Consider the following 19,623-nt stretch of genomic DNA (forward strand, 5'->3'; position numbering starts at 1 on the left):
CAACGCGAGCATTCATTTCAAGGGAAACATAGAAACATAGAAATTAGGTGCAGGAGTAGGCCATTCGGCCCTTCGAGCCTGCACCGCCATTCAATATGATCATGGCTGATCATCCAACTCAGTATCCCGTACCTGCCTTCTCTCCATACCCCCTGATCCCCTTAGCCACAAGGGCCACATCTAACTCCCTCTTAAATATAGCCAATGAACTGGCCTCAACTACCCTCTGTGGCAGAGAGTTCCAGAGATTCACCACTCTCTGTGTGAAAAAAATTCTTCTCATCTCGGTTTTAAAGGATTTCCCCCTTATCCTTAAGCTGTGACCCCTTGTCCTGGACTTCCCTAACATTGGGAACAATCTTCCTGCATCTAGCCTGTCCAACCCCTTAGGAATTTTGTAAGTTTCCATAAGATCCCCTCTCAATCTCCTAAATTCTAGAGTATAAACCAAGTCTATCCAGTCTTTCTTCATAAGACAGTCCTGACATTCCAGGAATCAGTCTGGTGAACCGTCTCTGCACTCCCTCTATGGCAATAAGGTCCTTCCTCAGATTTGGAGACCAAAACTGTATGCAATACTCCAGGTGTGGTCTCACCAAGACCCTGTACAACTGCAGTAGAACCTCCCTGCTCCTATACTCAAATCCTTTTGCAATGAAAGCTAACATACCATTCCTTTCGCTTTCTTTACTGCCTGCTGCACCTGCATGCCTACCTTCAATGACTGGTGTACCATGACACCCAGGTCTCGCTACATCGCCCCCTTTCCCAATCGGCCACCATTTAGATAATAGTCTGCTTTCCCGTTTTTGCCACCAAAATGGATACCCTCACATTTATCCACATTATACTGCATCTGCCAAACATTTGCCCGCTTCCCCCGCCTATCCAAGTCACCTTGCAGTCTCCTAGCATCCTCCTCACAGCTAACACTGCCCCCCAGCTTAGTGTCAGCCGCAAACTTGGAGATATTGCCTTCAATTCTCTCATCCAGATCATTAATATATATTGTAATATATATTGAAATAGAAATAAAAAACGGGGATGTAATGCTAACGATCATAATGTGCTGGTCCGGCCCTTTTTGAAGTATTGTGAACAATTTTGGGCCCCATATCTGAGGAAGGATGTGCTGGGCCTGGAGAGGGTCCAGAGGAGGTTTATGAGAATGATCCCATGAATGATTGGGTTAACATATAATGACTATTTGACCACACTGGGCCTCCACTCGCTGAAGTTTAGAAGGATGATAGGGTACTCATTGCAACTTACTAAATAGTGAATGCCCTGGATGGCCTTTCAACCCTTTCCAGGAAAATACCAATCCAACTCAATTTACAAGTTCACAGATGACACCACTGTAGTAGGCCTGATATCAAATAATGACGAGATGGTGTACAGGAAGGAGATTGAAAACGTGGTAACCAACAACTTCTTTCTCAATGTCAGTAAGACAAAGGAGATTGTGATTGATTTCAGGTAACAAAGTACGCCAAAGTAGAGATTGTCGAAAGCTTCATGTTCCCTGCAATAAATATCACCAGCAATTTGTCCTGAACCAGCCACATCGAAGCATTGCCAACAAAGTGTACCAATTCCTCAGAAGGTTTAGGATATCCCCAACAACCCTCACCAACTTCTACAGATGTGCCATAGAAAGCATTTCATTGGGATGCATCACAGCATGGTTTGGGAACAGCTCCACCACAATAAATTGCAGAGAGTTGTGGACATAGCCCAAGCCATCACACAAACCAACCTCTCCCATTGACTCTACACTTCACGTGGCCTTGGCAATCTGTAGAAATCGATGAGAGTTGTTGGGGACATGCTGAATTTCCTAGTAAGGCTTTGCTGTGCTTTTTTGGCCATTGCCTCGATATGGCTGGTCTAGGTCTTGAGTCTGAAGAAGGATCCTGACCCAAAACATCACCTATCCATGTTCTTTAGAGATGCTGCCTAAACCTGCTGAGTTACTCCAGCACTTTGTGTTTTTTCTGGTTTTCTTGTTCGTCCAGTTTTTATGAAGTGTTTTGAAACTCTTTACATAGATGATGCTTGAATGCTGAGTGTTTTCAGCATTTTCTATTTATATTTCGGACTTGCAGCATCTACAGTTTTTGTTATTTTCATTCAATGCATTTCATCTCCCGGCCCTTCTTTCTGTTCTCACGGCAGCAGAATATTCCTCATCATTGTTTCAGCCTGGCCACAAAAAATAGATTCAACAGTTGAAATATGCAGTCACCACCTTAGGTGAGATCTGAGAAGACAGCTTTCTGAAACTATAACTTTAGGTTTCACTTGCAACATTTGGTTACCACCAGTGCAGAAGTCATCCTTGCTCCAGTGGCCTGAACTACGATCCAGATCTACGAGGTTGTTGCAGTTCTTCAGACGTCTGCAAAGTAGTCAAAACATTTTTCCAATGCCCACGGTCATACAGTGCCCTTGCACCTGTCCAGCTGGCCAGGACATTGCTTTCTATTTCTGGCAGTCAGTGTTTCATTCACAAAGGCAGGATTTTCTATAAACATTATTCTTTGAAAAGTAAGATCTGAATAGGCACAGCTCCCAGGATCTGCATCAGACAACACATCTAACCATACCCATGGATCTAGCTGTTGTCATGTTTTCACAGTGTTTCTCTTCTCAGTATTTTAACCACACTCATGGTGGCTGTCAAAGACTGTGCCATTACATAAGAATTAGTTTTGCCTTTGGGTTTCTTAACGTCTGCCAGATAATATTTTTAAGAATTTCTTATATATTCATTTGAAATGTAGATCTGTGGAAAATAGTAGCAATCAAGGATGTTTGTGGCTGATGTTGTATCATAAACCCTTAGCCACGTCATTACTTACGACCTAATGTGGTTAAATACTCCTGACTGTTACCTTGTTGATCCCTGATTAAGACATGGTTGTAAAACACAAGTCCGTTTTGTTCTTGGCAGTGAGTCATATCACTGCCAACCCAGGCACACACTCGCTCTCAGTTGAAACTACTCAGTTTAATTTTAAGTGATACTTATTGTGAGTAAGCACTTCCACTTCTGGAGGAATTCCTGGAATGATGTACCTATATGTCGAAGCAGCACTAAAGGAAAATTAAAATTAGTTCAAGAGAGAAAATATGCAATGGGGTAGATGAGAGAGATGTTACTAGGCAAAGAGAAAGACAAATGAGAAAGAAAAACAAATACCATGCATCATTGAAAGAGAGCAAAGATAACTTAAAGAAGGAAGGACCACTCAATTTACAATGGGAAAAAGATCTAGAAATAAAACAGTGCATTAAATTCTGCTAAAAGGACATAAAGTGCTGGAGTAACTCAGCGGGTCAGGCAGGATCTCTGGAGAACATGGTAGGTGATGTTTTGGGTCGGGACCCTACTTCAGATTGCTGGTCCTTTCAGCAGCAGCACTTGATGGGGGTGGTCAGAAGCCTGAACGATTAAACCGCTGTGCTATTTAATTTAGGTATCTAAAACCGTCACAAATGTTCTCAGACCCTTTTTCCAATTATATTGTTTGTCCCTTCAAAAAGCTGCAGTAATTACTTTAGGCATTCCAATATATACCATCTCTTCCCTCATATCTGTTAGCCCCAGGAAAAAATTTCTCAACACCTGTTTTCGCTTTTTCATTCTGGGGTATTGTGTGTAGATTGATGAGAAAAAAATGAATTTAATTCATTTTAAAATAAGGCTGTAACGTAACAAAATGTGGAAAAAGTGAAGGGGTCTGAATACTTTCTGAATGCATTGTATACCTTATGGGGCTGGTTGTTTGTTTTCATTCTTGGCAATATTAACCCAGGCTAGTTAGAGTACAAACAACTCATTTTGAAGGAGTAAGAATCCTGGATGGATTCTCCTCTATGATACTTGGGAAAGTTTCCATCTGTTATTGGTTAGTAATGTGAACATTAATTTTAAGATTGTTCAGGAAAGAAATGTAAAATATCATTAAAGTCTAATATTTTATACAATAAAACCAAATGGTTTAAAGTTACCTCCTCCTTTGCACTGTGGTAGCATTTCATCCCATCAGTTAGATATTTTTAATCATGTTCCAGAGACACAATGATTTGCTACTGTGATATTTGCATCCAATGTGTGCACAAATGTACCTTCTGTGGCATGAATTATGAGCCTTCCACTCATTAAAATGTCTTGGTGAGGAAAAAAGGGTTGTGACGCATATGAATGGAGTATTTATATTGGGGACTACTAATCAGTAAACGGGTCTTTCCACTCCTTCATTCTGTTGATCACTGGAAGAATCTGATTATAACAGTACTCTTGAAACTTTCTCCAGCGTGGCCAACCTCTTGTTGTTTTAACAGTGGCACAAGTGATATATGCACATGTTAAAAAAGATGATCTTTGCTATGCATTTCTAAATTCAATTCCAACCCTCGTGAAACAGGAAGGCAAAGCAAATCCAAACAAATTTTAAGGCAATGTATTATAAAATCTGCCCTTGACTCATTTTTTAATTTTCCTGCTTTGTCCAAGGTTTGCCAAGCAGTCCAATACAATACAATCCAGTCTATTCGTCCAATAGAATGTTCCAATTAGATTTTTTCCCCTCAATGCCTGCCATTCTTTCAATTTTCAAATATACCTGGATCTCATTTTCTCTTTATCTTTCTTAATAAAGTATAAAATGTGGCTGCAGGAATTCCATTTCCCAGTACCAAACGCTGAAAGACATATCTTTGTTTCTGGAGCAGTAAGTCATGCTCGGCATTTACATGTTTTCAGTTTTCAGTTTTAAATAGAGTCATACGCACAGAAACAGGCCCTTCGGCCCACTTTGTCCATGCCAACCAACACATCTGACGCTGACATTTTTGCACCACCTTAATTACAATTGTCCTGTGGTTGTTTTGTGTCAAATTTTGTTCAGATTTATGTCATATTTCATGTTATTGACATTTTTAGATTTGCAAACCCCCAATTTGAGAACATTTCTTCCATGTGCTTACAAGTATGATGTCACAATGGGATTGTAGCCCTGCTCGCAACACTGTTGCTATTCAAATACACTGAGTCCTGCTAGCTCTAGCAGGTGCAAATGCATTTTTCTCACAGTCACAGTACACTGAATTTTTTTTTAAGTTTAAAATGTGGGAGGCTGAATGAGGCAAAATGAGCAGCCCCTGCACAGTTGGGGGCTATGGGTGAGTGGTAGAATATTGCGTTGGGGGAATGGGTGAGTGGTCGAATATTGCTTTGGGGAACGGGTTACTTTGGGGGACCAAGCCTCCCGTGGGGGCTGTGGGTGAGTGGCCGAATATTGCATTGGGGGAACGGGTTGCATTGGAGGACCAGGCCTCCCGTGTGACAGGGACCCAACGGTTCCCGTTCGGTCCAGTATATATTACTAAAACTCTCATCTTGTTTGTTTGTATCTATCTATCTATCTATCTATCTATCTATCTATCTATCTATCTATCTATCTATCTATCTATCTATCTATCTATCTATCTATCTATCTATCTATCTATCTATCTCTATGCGTGTTTGCCCATGTGATCCTGGACCTACACCAAAACGGCGCTAACATTTTTGCACCATCTTAATCATAATTGGCCTGTGGTTGTTTTGTGTCATGTTTGGTTCAGATTGATGTTATATTTCAATAGTTATTGACATTTTTAGATTTACAAAATCCCAATTTGAGAACAATAACTTGACAGATGCTGTGGCAGTTAATGGGAGATTCTGGAAGTTAACAGCTGTGACTGTGTCACAATGGGATCTCACAGTCCTCCAATCACAATGGGATCTCATTTACATAAGCTTCCATATCCGACAATTACATTACAATGGGATCTCAGCTGCCCATTAACAGTGTTGGGATAAGCTCTTATATTGTTGGAAGGAGAGGTAGGGAGTGGGGAAGGGGAGGAAAAATATGTTATTTAAACATTGTGTTCAGTGGGTGAGTGCGATAGGGGAGAGATGAGGGGTGACTGAGGGTAGCGAACAGGAGAGGGAGAGAGAGGTGAAGGAGGAAGGGGAGAGAAGAGGGAGGGTGAAGACAAAGGGGAGGGAGTGTATGAGCTGTGCCTGTGCAGTTGGGGGCTTTGGTTGAGTGGTGGAATATTGCCTTTAAGTAAACGGGTCGCATTGGGGGAATGGGTACATCACAATATAATCTCATTTAACAGCAAATCTGAGGTCGATAATCATTTAAAAAAACAAGGTTTTTTGGCAGTTTTTTCATGGTGGGGGGGTGGAATAGGGGAGAGGTTTCATTTACAAAATCAATGACACTTTCCTTGTGGAGGATGGGATGGGGAGGCAGCCCGTTTCACCACCCGCCCTCCCCCCCCCCCCCCCACGTGTGGGTTTTTATTGTGGGGGGCTTTAATAGGGGAGAGGTTTCATTTACAATAACAAATCCAGAATTTTCCTTGTCAGGGGATGTGATGGGCGGGGAGGTGATTCCCCCCCCCACGTGGGGATGATGCCTCCATAAATTCCAGCATTTTCCTTGTGGGGAGTGATGGGGGTGATTGCCTCTGGAGGCACCTGTCTCTGGTTTTCATTGTGGGGGTGGAATTAGGGGGAAGTTATTGACGTTATTAACTTTCTGATTCAGTGATGTTGTCAAATTACGCCAAATTTGTACACCAAAATGGTACACCAATTACGCCAAAATAGCACCACAGTTTTTGGACCATCTTACTCACAATTGTCATGTGGTGGTTTGTATCAAGTTTTGTTCAGATTTATGTTATATTTAACAAGTTATTGAGATTTAAAACTTAAAAAAAATTTAAACAGCGCCCCCACTTGCCCTTAGCAGCGTATAACATCACAATGGCATCTTATTTACATAAACTGCCCGTTCATTTACAAAACAAAATAGTAACAAATAAATACTTTTAAACGTATTGACAAATAAACAGAAGGGTCTATTTCTACTCTGTGGAATTCTGCTTATTAATCTTTCACTTCAGTGGAGTTACTAGATTTGGGATTGATTCAGCTGGAATGTTTCCCAGCATGAGAGCTGGAATGTCCATATATGTTCATCCTTCCAAGTAGCACAAGTTGCATGATAGATTGCATTGTCTATGTGAAGAAAACGCCTTCCATAAATTGAAGACGGACGTAATATTCAGATAACCAGTTGCTGGCTTTCTGATTTTCCTCAAAAGTTGAATGTAATATTGCAATGTATTTTTCTTTTCTGTAGACTCGTGCAAATCCTTCAATATCATCAATCAAGGTAGAAGCTGATTCTAATGCACCAATAGAAGAAACTGTAAGTAAACAATTGTCATGTAAGAAAATATTTATTGGATGTTCCCCCGAATTAGGCTACATCTGATAATTGTTAATGTTACTAGGCTTAGTTTTAATTCATTTTTCAGGATGCAAATATTGTTGGTAATGTCAAAATCTATTGCCTTTCACTAATTGCCTTTGAGGAGGTGGTGGTGAACCATCTTCTTCAACTGTTTGCAGACAGTCTGGTCAGATATTCCACAGTACTGTCGGGTAGAGCGTTCCTGTATTTAGACATGGTGTCTTCCTGTGTTATTGGAGATGTGGTTAATGTGAATCCATCTTTTGCCAATGCTCTAGCTAAATCTAAAGGGGCTGTCCCACAGGGCGACCTAATCTGCGAGTTAAAAACAGTGTCTTCGACCTTCCAGCTCGAGGGCACACGCCTGGAAAGCCTAGAGCTGGATCGACTGTCCGCGTTGAAACCGCAAGCTGGATCCACACACACCCACACACACACACACACACACACACACACACACACCACCACACACACACACACACACACACACACACACACACACACACACACACACACACACACACACACACACACACACACACACACACACACACACACACACACACACACACACACACACACACACACACACACACACACACACACACACACACACACACACACACACACCACACACACACACACACACACACACACACACACACACACACACACTGTCCCCCGCGATGAAGAGAAGGGGTGAGAAAGGGGGGGAGAAGGAGTGGAGACACTTTTAAGAAGTTTTAATAAAGTTAGCGTGCATTTTAGCGTGCAGGTCTTCCTGGGTCTTGAAAACTCCAATGAGCCAATCAAAATGCCCGGTCAGCAAAGGACATTGCCTATGGCTGCCCTCGAGTGCCTGTAACCAAATAGCAACCCCACTCCATTGCACTACGAATTAAAAAGAGCCATGCCGACCACATTTTACTTGCGGAAATTATTTCAATATGCTGAACATTTTTCCGCGACCTAGCTGAGGCTGCGAGTATTCGGGATGGCAGAGTGGTGCAGCGGTGGAGTTGCCAGCGACCTCATAGTACCTGCTAGGACCTCTTGTCGACCATGCTGCAAGTTTGAGTTGAGGGCTCTTTTAAACTCACCGATTAGGTCGCCCAAGTGGGACAGCCCCTTAACTCTCTCTTGAAAAGATCCAGAGAATTGCCCCCACTGCCTTCTGTGGCAGAGAATTCCACAGATTCACAACTCTCTGGGTGAAAACGTTTTTCCTCATCTCAGTCCTAAATGGCCTATCCCTTATTCTTAAACTGTGACCCCTAGTTCTGGACTCCCCCAACATCGGGAATATTTTTCCTGCATCTAGCCTGTCCAGTCCTTAAAGAATTTGATATGTTTCTTTAAGATTCCCTCTCATCCTTCTAAATCCCAATGAATACAAGCCCAGTCGACCCATTCTTTCATCATATATCAGTCCCGCCATCCCAGGAATTAACCTGGTGAACCTATGTTGCACTTCCTCAATAGCAATAATGTCCTTCCTCAAATTAGGAGACCAAAATTGCACACTATATTCCAGGTGCAGTGTCACCAGGGCCCTGTACAACTGCAGTAGGACCTCCTTGCTCCTAAACTCAAATTCTCTTTCAATTAAAGCCAACGTGCCATTAGGTTTCTTCACTGCCTGCTGTACCTGCATGCTTACTTTCAGTTGCTACAAGCACATCCAGGTCTTGTTGCACCTCCCCTTTTCCTAAGTCAGGTCGGGGGGAGCTCCCCCCCGCCACGGGTACCATGTAATCCCGTGCTATCTGCTCCATAGTCGGATAGTCAGCGACTAAACCGTTTCCCCCACCTGGTTTTCCAGGTGAGGAGAGGGCTGTGGACCCCCCAGCAGGACCAAAAACAAGACCTTTCAAAGGGCGGATGAGCTCCTAGCGACCCAACAGCCATCCACACTTCAGTAGAAGTTGCGATCACTGTCATACATAGCATTGTCACCAGGAAGTCCTAGTGGGTTGCCAGGGGGTCGAAGGTTCTTGTAGGTTGCAGCGGGTGCTGATCGGTGAATTTCATTGGCTCATTGGGGAAAAAAAACATACGTTTTCGGAACCAAGGATAACCAACCGGTAACGTTATATGTCTGCCGAACTTCACAGCCATGCATTTCTGGCTTCTTAAAAGTTGGCTGGCTTCTTAAAAGTTGTCTCCCCCCTTCTTCCCCCTTCTCTCCCTTTCTCCCCTCTTTTAAAGGACCTACTGTGCTTTAGCCATCTTAATTATAGCGCCAACCTTCCTGTTCATCGCGGTGTGTGTCTATATCACCTTGGCTTTGCACTGTGCAAATTTCAGACAGCGCTCCCCGCTTGCCCTGTCCCTGCCTTCGATGTGTGCGTGTGTGTTTTCAGGTGACAGTCTCCGGCAGTCGCCTGAAAAATCGCCTAAGTGGGACAGGCCCATTAGTTTGTTGTTAATAAGACTGCACACTAATCTGTCTCTAATAAATGCATTTTGAAGCTCGCCAAAGCTTCCAGCAGCATTTTTAATGGCACACACAAATGATTTGACGGTCTCACCCACGTTCTGGTTATGTGAGAACAATTTCACCCACTCAATGAGAGGATTGGCTTGAGGGTCACAAAGCTGTCAAAACTTTCTTTTGAGTTGTTCCGGGTCGCCGGGTGATTCAGCAGGGGTAACGACCGCAGCTGCACCATCGACAGGTTGAAGAGTTATTTTGTCTGCATACACAAACTGTTGTGCGCGTTCGTAAGCTTCATCTCCTGCGAGGTTGAGGAGCATGTTAGCATGTTCCTCAGCCAGCTTATCATAGTGAGATGCAGGAATGAAAACATTATACTGTCATTCGAAGAGGTGCCAATGCTCTCCAATTTTGCTGTCGAAGACTAGAGAGTCCAGATTTCGGAAGGTTTCAGCCATCTCTGAAAGTGTAAAAAAAACTCGTAAAATAGCAGCCAAAGTTGTTCCGAAATTCACTTCTGACATCATGTGTAAAGTACTGTTAACACTGAGTTATAGAACTTCATAATAAGTACTTAAATAAGAATACATACAGAGACCACAGCAACACATACTTTAGTCTCAAAGTCGTAGCTCAAACTGAAAGTATGGTTGCTTACATTTCACAGGATGACATGGTGGAAACCCGACATGGATTAGGGATCGGGTCCTAAATAGCAAAATTAGACATGGATCAAATCAGCAATAGTGATTGATTTACAACCGTGCCCGTTGATGTTTAGAACAATGATGATGATGATGATGATGTTGACTTTCCTTATCTGACACCATTCAGATAATAATCTGCTTTCCTGTTCTTGCCACTAAAGTGGATAACCTCACATTTATCCACATTATACTGCATCTGCCATGCATCTACCCTCTCGCTCAACCTATCCAAGTCACCCTGCAACCTCATAGCATCCGCCTCGCAGCTCACACTGGCACCCAGCTTTGTGTCATCCGCAAACTTGGAGATGTTACATTTAATTCCAACGTCTAAATCGTTAATATATATTGTAAATTACTTCCTTGTGGCACCCCACTAGTCACTGGCTGCCATTTTGAAAAGGACCCGTTAATTTCTACTCTTACTAATTCCTACGATCGAAGCTCCCGCGATCGGAGCGGTTGAAGCTCCTGCGGCTTGGAGCTCCCGAAGTCGGTCGCTAACTAGGGACCGCGAGCTCCACGATTGTAAAGGCCGCAGGCTCCCGCAGTTGGAGGTTACGCGGTCCCAGCAAGAGGCCGCCAGCTCCACAATGTTAGGCCGCAGTGCAGATGGAGATGCGACATGGAAAAAGTTGCATCTCTGTCGAGGAAAGAGATTTTAAAAAAGTTTCCCCCGCCCCCCCCCCCCCCCCCCCCCCCACGTAACACCAAACCAAAGATAAACTTAAACATACATTTTGCAAACTAAAAACACAAATTAGGAAAAAGACAAGCCAGATTGTTGGTGAGGCACCAGTTCTCTATCCATGTCAATATTCCACTCCCAATATCATGTGCTCTAATTTTCCACACTAATCTTTTGTGTGGGACCTTGTCTGAGGTTTTTTGAAAGTCTAGATACACCACATCCACTGGCTCTCCTTTATCCATTCTACTTGTTACATCCTCAAAAAATTCCAGAAGATTAGCCAAACATGATTTCCCCTTCATAAATCTATGCTGACTTTGTCCGATCCTGTCACTGCTTTCCAAATGCACTGCTATTACATCTTTTAGTGTAATGTAGTGCAATACAATATGGATACAATAGAAAACAGACATTTCTGACATGGACAACTTGGTTTAAGGACATCCCTCAGGAGCGGAACCCTTGCATATTCCAGGAATATCCATTTCTTGTAAGTCAGGATGGTGCGTGTCACTTGGTGACACAAGGGAACTTGCTAATGTTTGTGCTTCCATATGTCTGCTTCTTTTGACCTTTGCAGGTAGAAAGCATGAATTGGGATATACTTTCAGTTGCCAAAGCAAGTTACTGAAGTCGTATTTCGTAGATGTGAAATACTGTCTTTATGGTGTGACACTGCTTTGGCCTGAATGATGTTATTTGCTTCTATGTTAATGGAGCTGTATTCATCCAAGCACATGGAGAATATTCTATCTTGTTCCTGGTAGCTGGTGGTAAGGCCTTTTCTCCTGAATGGCCACAATATTTGTATGGTTGGTTCAGCAGTTATTTGCCCTTTCACTGGTGACCGCAGAATATTTGATATAATGGATCCAGTGATGATAAAGCCTCTGGATGTCAAGCCGGCTACAATCTTTTATTGGACATGGTCATGGTCTGGAACATTGGTCATGGTCTGGAACATTGATCAATGTAGACATTTCAGCCCTTCAAGACTACTCTGCCATGAAGAGCATAGACCTATAAGAAGTGGGAACAGGAATGGGCCATTCCGCCTCCCGGTTTGCTTTGCCATTCAGTTGGATCATGGCTAATCCTACATCCTTAAGTCCATGTTGCTGCCCCTCACCTAGGGCCAGTGCGGGGGCCCGTCAATGAGGGGCCCTTGATCACCTCACTGATTAAGAATCTATATCAAGCTTAAATTTAGCCAGGGACTCTGCTTCGCAACTCTCTGTGTTAAAGAGTATCAAAGAAGAAATTCTCCCTCATGACAATCTAAAATTTGGAATTGAGAACCAGAGGACATAGATTAAGGTGAGGGGGGAAAGATTTAATAGGAACTTGATGGGCAACATTTTCGTACAGAGGGTGGTGGGTATATGGAGCGAGTTTCCGGAAGAGGTGGTTGAGGTCGGCAGTAAGTATCGCAATGTTTTTAAGAAACATTTGGACAGGTACATTTATAGGATAGGTTTAGAGAAATATGGACCAAACGGAGGCATGTGGGACAGTGTAATGAGACATGTTGGTTGGGGTGGGCAAGTTGTGCCGTAGGGCCTGTTTCCACTACCACTCTAAAACGGGCATCTCTTTATTCTGGGACCATGCTCTTTGACTCCGGACTCATAAAATGAAACATTTTCCCAGAGTTTACTCTGTCTAGTCCATTTAAGATTATAAATTTCAATAAGATTGCTTCTCAGTTTTCTAAACTCTAGTGAGTAGAGTTGCAATCTAGACCACCTATTTTGTGTCAACTGCAAAGTTAGACATGTATCTGTGCTTCCTCTTTCCAAGTCATTAATATCAACCATAATCCTAGCACTGAACCCTCTTGTACCCTCACAAATCATAGGTTGTCAATCTGGCAATGATCCCCTTATCCTTATTTGTAGGCTGTGGGCCGAGCATCAAAAATATATCTAGAAATCAACTTTTGTGGCCCATGTGTCGGAACTACATGAAATTTTGCACAGATTTAGATAAAATATAATTGAGAAGGAAGTCATAACTCGTCAGTGGCAAAAGGTACACATTAATTAATTAAACTAATTAGAAAATGAGATCGAAAAGTAAGCGCCATCTATTGTCCAGTGCCCATATTACACCATGGGGAGTCTATTTCCATGTTGCAGTCTATTTAAACCATATTATTATACCATCTAAATTGATCTATATTACTAAATCTCTGATCTTGACCGCTTTTGGCCGACTATGCTGAGATTTCCAAGAGAACGCCGCCACCTATGGGCGTCATTTTTGGCCACCTCGCTCAGAGCCCCCCTCCACCATATGAGTGCGGAGGATTTTTTCTGTCTGAAAAATGAGAGAGATATTAATGTTTTTACAAAATTCCCCATTCTCTCTACTGCCCCCGCTGGTGGCAGGGGGAGGGGCCATAAAACTAGGAAGTGTCGTGCCTCTCTCAGACTCTGCCAGACCAGGAAGCGAGAGGGTCACGGCTGTAAAGTGGCTGCAGCCCTTTTTTTTCAAAGTTTGTGTTCACAAAATGAATTTTGGTTGTCGGGTATCTGCAGCCCAATTGTTTGCCTCGTCTTTTGTAACAAGTTTGTGTTCTCAAAATGAATTTTGGTTGTCGGGTGGCTGCAGCCCAATTGTTTTCCTTGCCTTTTTGACAAGTTTGTGTTCACAAGATGAATTTTGGTTGTCGGGTGTCTGCAGCCCAATTGTTTGCCTTGGCTTGGCTTTTAAAATCGTTTTTAAAAACAGTTGGATGCCTGCCTAAGCATTCATACGGCCCACAATGTCTATACTAGCCCTCTGGAAACCAGTACCTTCAGCCCGCAACACCCATACTAGCGCAACACAGACAACCCCCCCCCCCCCCCCCACTGGCGAGCAGTATTGGAATTGGTGGAGAGGTGGAATATTGCGTTGGTGAGCAGCCCTCCCGTGTGATGCTGGGACCCAACGGGTTCTACTTAGTCTAGTATATATATATATATATATATATCTTGTGAATATGACTGTAATCATAGATAATTATGTATAATTATATTAAATAAAAATAATATAATTAATTTTAATTCTGTGTGTTTTTGAATGAAACTGCCGCAGAGGTCTGGCTCCTGAACCAGTCTAATTAATGGGTGAAGGCAGTTTTTCTTGGTTCCCCCGTTTACTGAACCCAACTGACTGCCAGTGTGCAGAGTGGGGGGTCACGGCCAGAGTAGGACTGGGGCAGTGCCAGGCTGGGGGAAGGCTAAGGCATCTTCCACTGAGAGGAAAATGCCTAACCCTATACTAACCCTAACTCGCACCCCTTCCAGAGCTGCCCACGGCTGGAGCTGGAGCCACTTTGGGACCGGCTGCGGGCTCCGTATGTGTGGCCGCTCAGTGCGTTCACCTTGGCCAGCATGCCCTTCTGGATCGTCGTGGTGATGATGGTGGGGAGGAGCACTGCCTTGCACGCTGCCCGGGCCGCCTTCAGCACCCCCATAGCACTGGCTCCGTCAGTCCGTCCGCATGCTCACAGCAACACCAGCCGTCCGACAGTCCGACCGACCCTTCGCAGCACTCACAGGCCTACCGATAGCCCGACCGACCCCTTGCAGCACTCACCGGCCTACCAACTGCCCAACCGACCCATTGCAGCACTCACAGGCCTACCAACTGCCCGACCGACCCTGTGAAGCACTCGCAGGCCTACCGACAGCCTGACCGACCCGTCACAGCACTCACCGGCCTACCAACTGCCCAGCTGACCCATCGCAGGACTCATCGGCCTACCGATAGCCCAACCGACGCCTCGCAGCATTCACCAGGCAACCAACTGCCGGACCGACCCCTCGCAGCACTCACCGGCCTACCAAATAGCCCGACCGACCGACTGACCTAACCCTAACCCTAACCCTAATCCTAACCATAGCTGCACATTTGTTATTTATCATTTTTATTTAACAGTTCATATCATAACTTTATAAAGATAAATCAATTGAAAAACAAAATTATCAGCAAGGTTAGCATTACCTTTATCCCTTGGAAACTTTGCTATTGCTATTGATGTAATGAGGAGGCAGCCATGATCCCAGGGTCCTCGCTGCCTAGCGACCATAAAACAAAGCGCGGGAATGGTCAATTTCCATCCGACCTCAATATCAAACGTGCATTGATTGGAAAATTACTACTCGGAAAGTTTTTCTCATATTTTAAAAAAATGTGTAGGTTTTGTTCTTGACGAGTTTCACGTATAATTTATATAATAATTTTATACAGAATGTTAAAAATTCAGGTAGTTCCGTGAGTTGGGTCGTGATCCTGAACAAAAAAGCTCCTCGGCCCACAGCCTATTGCAACTTCCCGCCAGTATTGATTAATTTGTCATTCAATCTGATCGTAGCTGATCTTTTACTTCAATATTCAACAATTTGACTTCCAGGGCATTATGTATAAGAGCGACTTCTACAGGTTCACAACCCTGTCAGTAAATAAATGTTTTCTTGCATCAGTCCTGTAGCTAAACGCCATAATCTGAGTCTTTGATCTTTGGTTCTAGATTCTCCCCAACCCCCATCGTCTGAATCCAACAATGAATCCATTGTTGGATTCAGCCCTTTCAGAATGTTACACTTGTCAATTGTCAGCCCATACCTATATATTGTTCAGGCCTCACAACATGATTTAGAGAAGTTGTGAATGGAATTGAACGTTGTGCAATTGTCTGTAAATAAATATGTTTCTCATCTTCCAATGGAACATCTACATTTCTAATCTTATAAAGTATTTCATTAAGTAGCACCTGGGACATTACTCTGAGAAATGCCTACAGATATGACCTGGGACTTAAATAACAGGCCTCTAGTGATCACAACGTTATACAATCATCAGCAAACAAACCCACTGTTCTGACCTCCAACAACCATAGGCATCTTCCTTTGAGTGAGATGTAACTCCAACCATTTGAGAAGTGTATGCCCTTCATTCACATTGAGTTAATGTTTTTCTGGAGCTCAATGTTCCCTGGTTGTCAAGGTGAACACTTTTACATTGCTGTAATTCAGCTTTGTGTTCCGTGTTTGAAGGCTTTGACGAGGCCTGGAAACCAGTGGCCATGGTAAAACCCAAACTGTGCTTCAACAGGCAGGGTATTGGTGAGGAAATAGCTCTTGATCGCACTAACAAAGAGCCCTCCAACATTTTCCTTTTAGATTTGTTTTCTCTTTGATCTCATTGACCAGCTTTGCCAGAGTATCTTAATGCCGCGTTTGTTCGGCACGGACTTGTAGGGCCGAGATGTCCTGTTTCTGTGCTGTAATTGTTATATGGTTATATGGTTATGCAAATGCTGCCTTCATCTCAATTGAACCTCACCGCTGGAATTCTGCACATTGGTTCATCTATGGGTGAGAGATTACCGATCTGAAACATTAACCCTGTATGTTTCTCCATAGGTTTTGCTTGATCTGTTAAGTATTTCTCACATTTTCTATTTCTGTTTCATTTTTGCACCATTTGCACTTTTCAGTCATTGTCCACATTTCATTTGCCTGCTTAGTGTGGACAAGACATAACCAGGCATCTTCCTACTTTGCTTGATGATGACCAATATTGTAACTGTACTGGACAATTTGCTCATGGCATGCTGGTTCTTGAGCTCCAAAAATGCAAGAAATTGAAGAGAGTTGTGAATATAATCTACACTATGGACTATAATTTCTACCCCGATCATTCCCTTTTCTCCCTGCTCCTGTTGAGCGGAAGATACAATCGTTTGAAAGCATATACCACCAGATTCAGGAACCACTTCCCTGCAGTTATCAGATCACTGAATGGCCCTATCATAAGCTAAGTATCATCCCGAGCTCCCAACCTACCTCTTGGCTGCCCCTGCACTTTTTTTAATAAAAACACAAGATTTTCTGTTCTATAACACTGCAACACCATATTCTGCTCAGGCATTTTTGACATTCCACTACATGTTGTTTTTTGTCTATGGCTTGATTGTACTAATATATAGTATGATTTGATACCTGTACAAACAAAAACAAGAAATACAAAAGTGCTTTTTTTAAGCATTGGTGTTAACCAAACATACCAAAACCTCCAAATTTAGCTCGTTTAGTTACCAGAAGTACTGCTTTTGGTTAAGGTACCTTGTATTGTGAAAGGGTAATTCCACTCAATGATAATTATATATATATATATACTACACCACATATGAAAAACTGCAATGACATTGCATTTATTTTCAGATATCCTGTATCACTGAGCAATGGCAATGTCCTGCATTTGGAATTGCATGTGTGATAAGTTTAATATGTGTGTCTTATTGATGAAAGAGTGATAGCATGGAAATTAAATCCTCTGACATGACTGTGGACCTGTTACCTTCACAATTCAACATTCAGCTCAAGAACAGTTGTCACATGTAATAGAAGCTTCTCAGCACCTTTCCTTATTAATCTAATTTGGAAAGAAACAAAGGAAAAAGGCTAACAGGTTTCACAAGAGTGAGGGTGGGTGTTGAAGGAAAATTGAAGAAGAATATTTGAAGCTATTTATTAAATTCTGAAATGCCACCTATTTCTAGACTATTTGTCTAGAACTAATTTTTATATTACTGACACTTTCAATATGACAGGTTGATCATTTATTGTACAGCTGTCCTGTAACTCGTCTTTTTAAGGTATTAATAGCAATTAAAATATCCCACTCAGACTTTCCAAAATGTATCAGTTTGTGATTGGGAATTAACCTTTTGAGTTCTGAATGCTTTTACTGTTTTTAGTGCAAACTTTCTGAGCCATGACGCAGCAGCAAGAATACACTAAAGTAGCAGAAATGGATAACTGGAATTGCAGAACTTAGTTATGAAAAGCCAGGTTAAGATTTTTTAATAGTTTTGTTACTGTAATCTTTAAAGGATTACTGACTCACAGTTTGATTAGTTCTTTAATCAGTAACAGTGGAAAATAATGATTTCTGTTCAATGCACCACATTAGTTTTTTTTTCTCCTTTTTAAAAGAAAAACAATAATGTGATGCATTGAATAGAAATCATTATTTTCCACTGTTGCTGATTAAAGAACTAATCAAAAAGTGTCAAGTATATGTAAAACGGTCAGTAAATATTGCTGGTTAGTTTGAGGCTTAAAAGCTTTAGTGTAACACTTTTCAGAACATTTGCAAATGAAGCTGCAATAATTGGTTAATAAGAGCATTTACTACAATAGCAGCTGTTGGAAACTAATCTTAGTGGTGCGGAATGTTTTAACCATCTCTTGAATCCCACAGACCTTTATCTCACAGCTCCTGCTATGTTCCCACCACCTTTGATTCCATCAACAAAACCTGCAGACAGCCTCAAGTCTTACCATATTACAGCTTTGGTTTCAGCTGTCCAGATGCAGGAGGAAGTTAGTCTTAGGGGTTTCTCTTTGTGGCATGGTTGTGATAAAACTGTGGCGGTCTTATCTCTCCCTTAGGTCGTAGCTCTTTATGACTATACAGCGCATCGATCAGATGAGCTAACCATCCAGCGTTATGACATGATCCAAGTGCTGTACAAAGATAATGTGAACTGGTGGTTTGGTCGCTTAGCCAATGGAAAGCAGGGCTACTTTCCAGCAAATTATGTAGCTAATGAGAGTAAGTTGGCTTTCATTTCTTACTCCTTTATTTCCATATCTCTAACAGATAATACAATTTTGTTTTTCTTACTTGCTTTTAAAAAGAGGAACTTCAATATCTTGTAAATATGTACCATTTTAACAGGAATACATGAAGAAATACAACCGCGTCAACAGGACAACAATCCTGTTTTAGCAACTGAAGATGAAGAGGCGGAAGTGAAATCCTCAACACCCACCAAGGTAGAAACAATATGAAAGTAGAGAGCTTTAAAATTGTGATTTTTTAAAGGCCAAACACTGCAGGTGCTGGTAAATTGATATAAAACAAAAAATACTGGAAGTATTTGGCAGGTCAGGCAGCACCTGTGGAAAGATAGGCAGCGCTGACATTTCACGCCAGTGGCCTTGCATCAAAAGCAATAAATGTTGAAGTTGAAACTTGTTTTAAATAATTATTGAGATAGAGTAAAAGGGGAAGAGAGGAAAGAACAAAAGAATATCTGAGCCAGTGTGCCAAACATGAACTGACAAAAAGGATAATGCGGCAACATAAAAGGAGATAGTAATGCAACAAGAAACATAAGATGGTGACAGAGAAACTGTAAGCAACAGCAAGATCACCACAAGCACCTGCTGTCCAAAAATATTGTCGTAGTTGTTATGATCCTAGAATTACTTCAACTTCACTCTCCCATGCACTCCTCCAAGAATATTCAGTATGAGTTTGAGAAACATGACCTTAGCCATAAATTCAGTTGTGCAATGTGTACATAAACATGGAGGAACTAAATGTCAGTGTTAAATTGATGGCAAATGATAGTAGATCATTCACAGAATGTTTCACACGAGAGGATTGTAGAGG

At 42.3% G+C, this 19,623-nt stretch overlaps 1 protein-coding gene across 2 annotated transcripts in view; it reads left to right on the forward strand.

Annotated features, from left to right (window-relative positions):
* Window positions 1-19,623, forward strand: part of ahi1 (Abelson helper integration site 1) — a 210,924-nt gene that overhangs the window by 176,485 nt on the left and 14,816 nt on the right. For both annotated transcript variants that reach the window (XM_055635949.1, XM_055635950.1), the window contains 3 exons: window positions 7,218-7,286; window positions 18,615-18,777; window positions 18,904-19,001. In XM_055635949.1, the coding sequence (XP_055491924.1) occupies window positions 7,218-7,286; window positions 18,615-18,777; window positions 18,904-19,001 (330 nt within the window). The remainder of the gene's footprint in view (window positions 1-7,217; window positions 7,287-18,614; window positions 18,778-18,903; window positions 19,002-19,623) is intronic.

Source organism: Leucoraja erinacea, chromosome 5, assembly GCF_028641065.1.
Source record: "Leucoraja erinacea ecotype New England chromosome 5, Leri_hhj_1, whole genome shotgun sequence".
NCBI lineage: Eukaryota > Metazoa > Chordata > Chondrichthyes > Rajiformes > Rajidae > Leucoraja > Leucoraja erinaceus.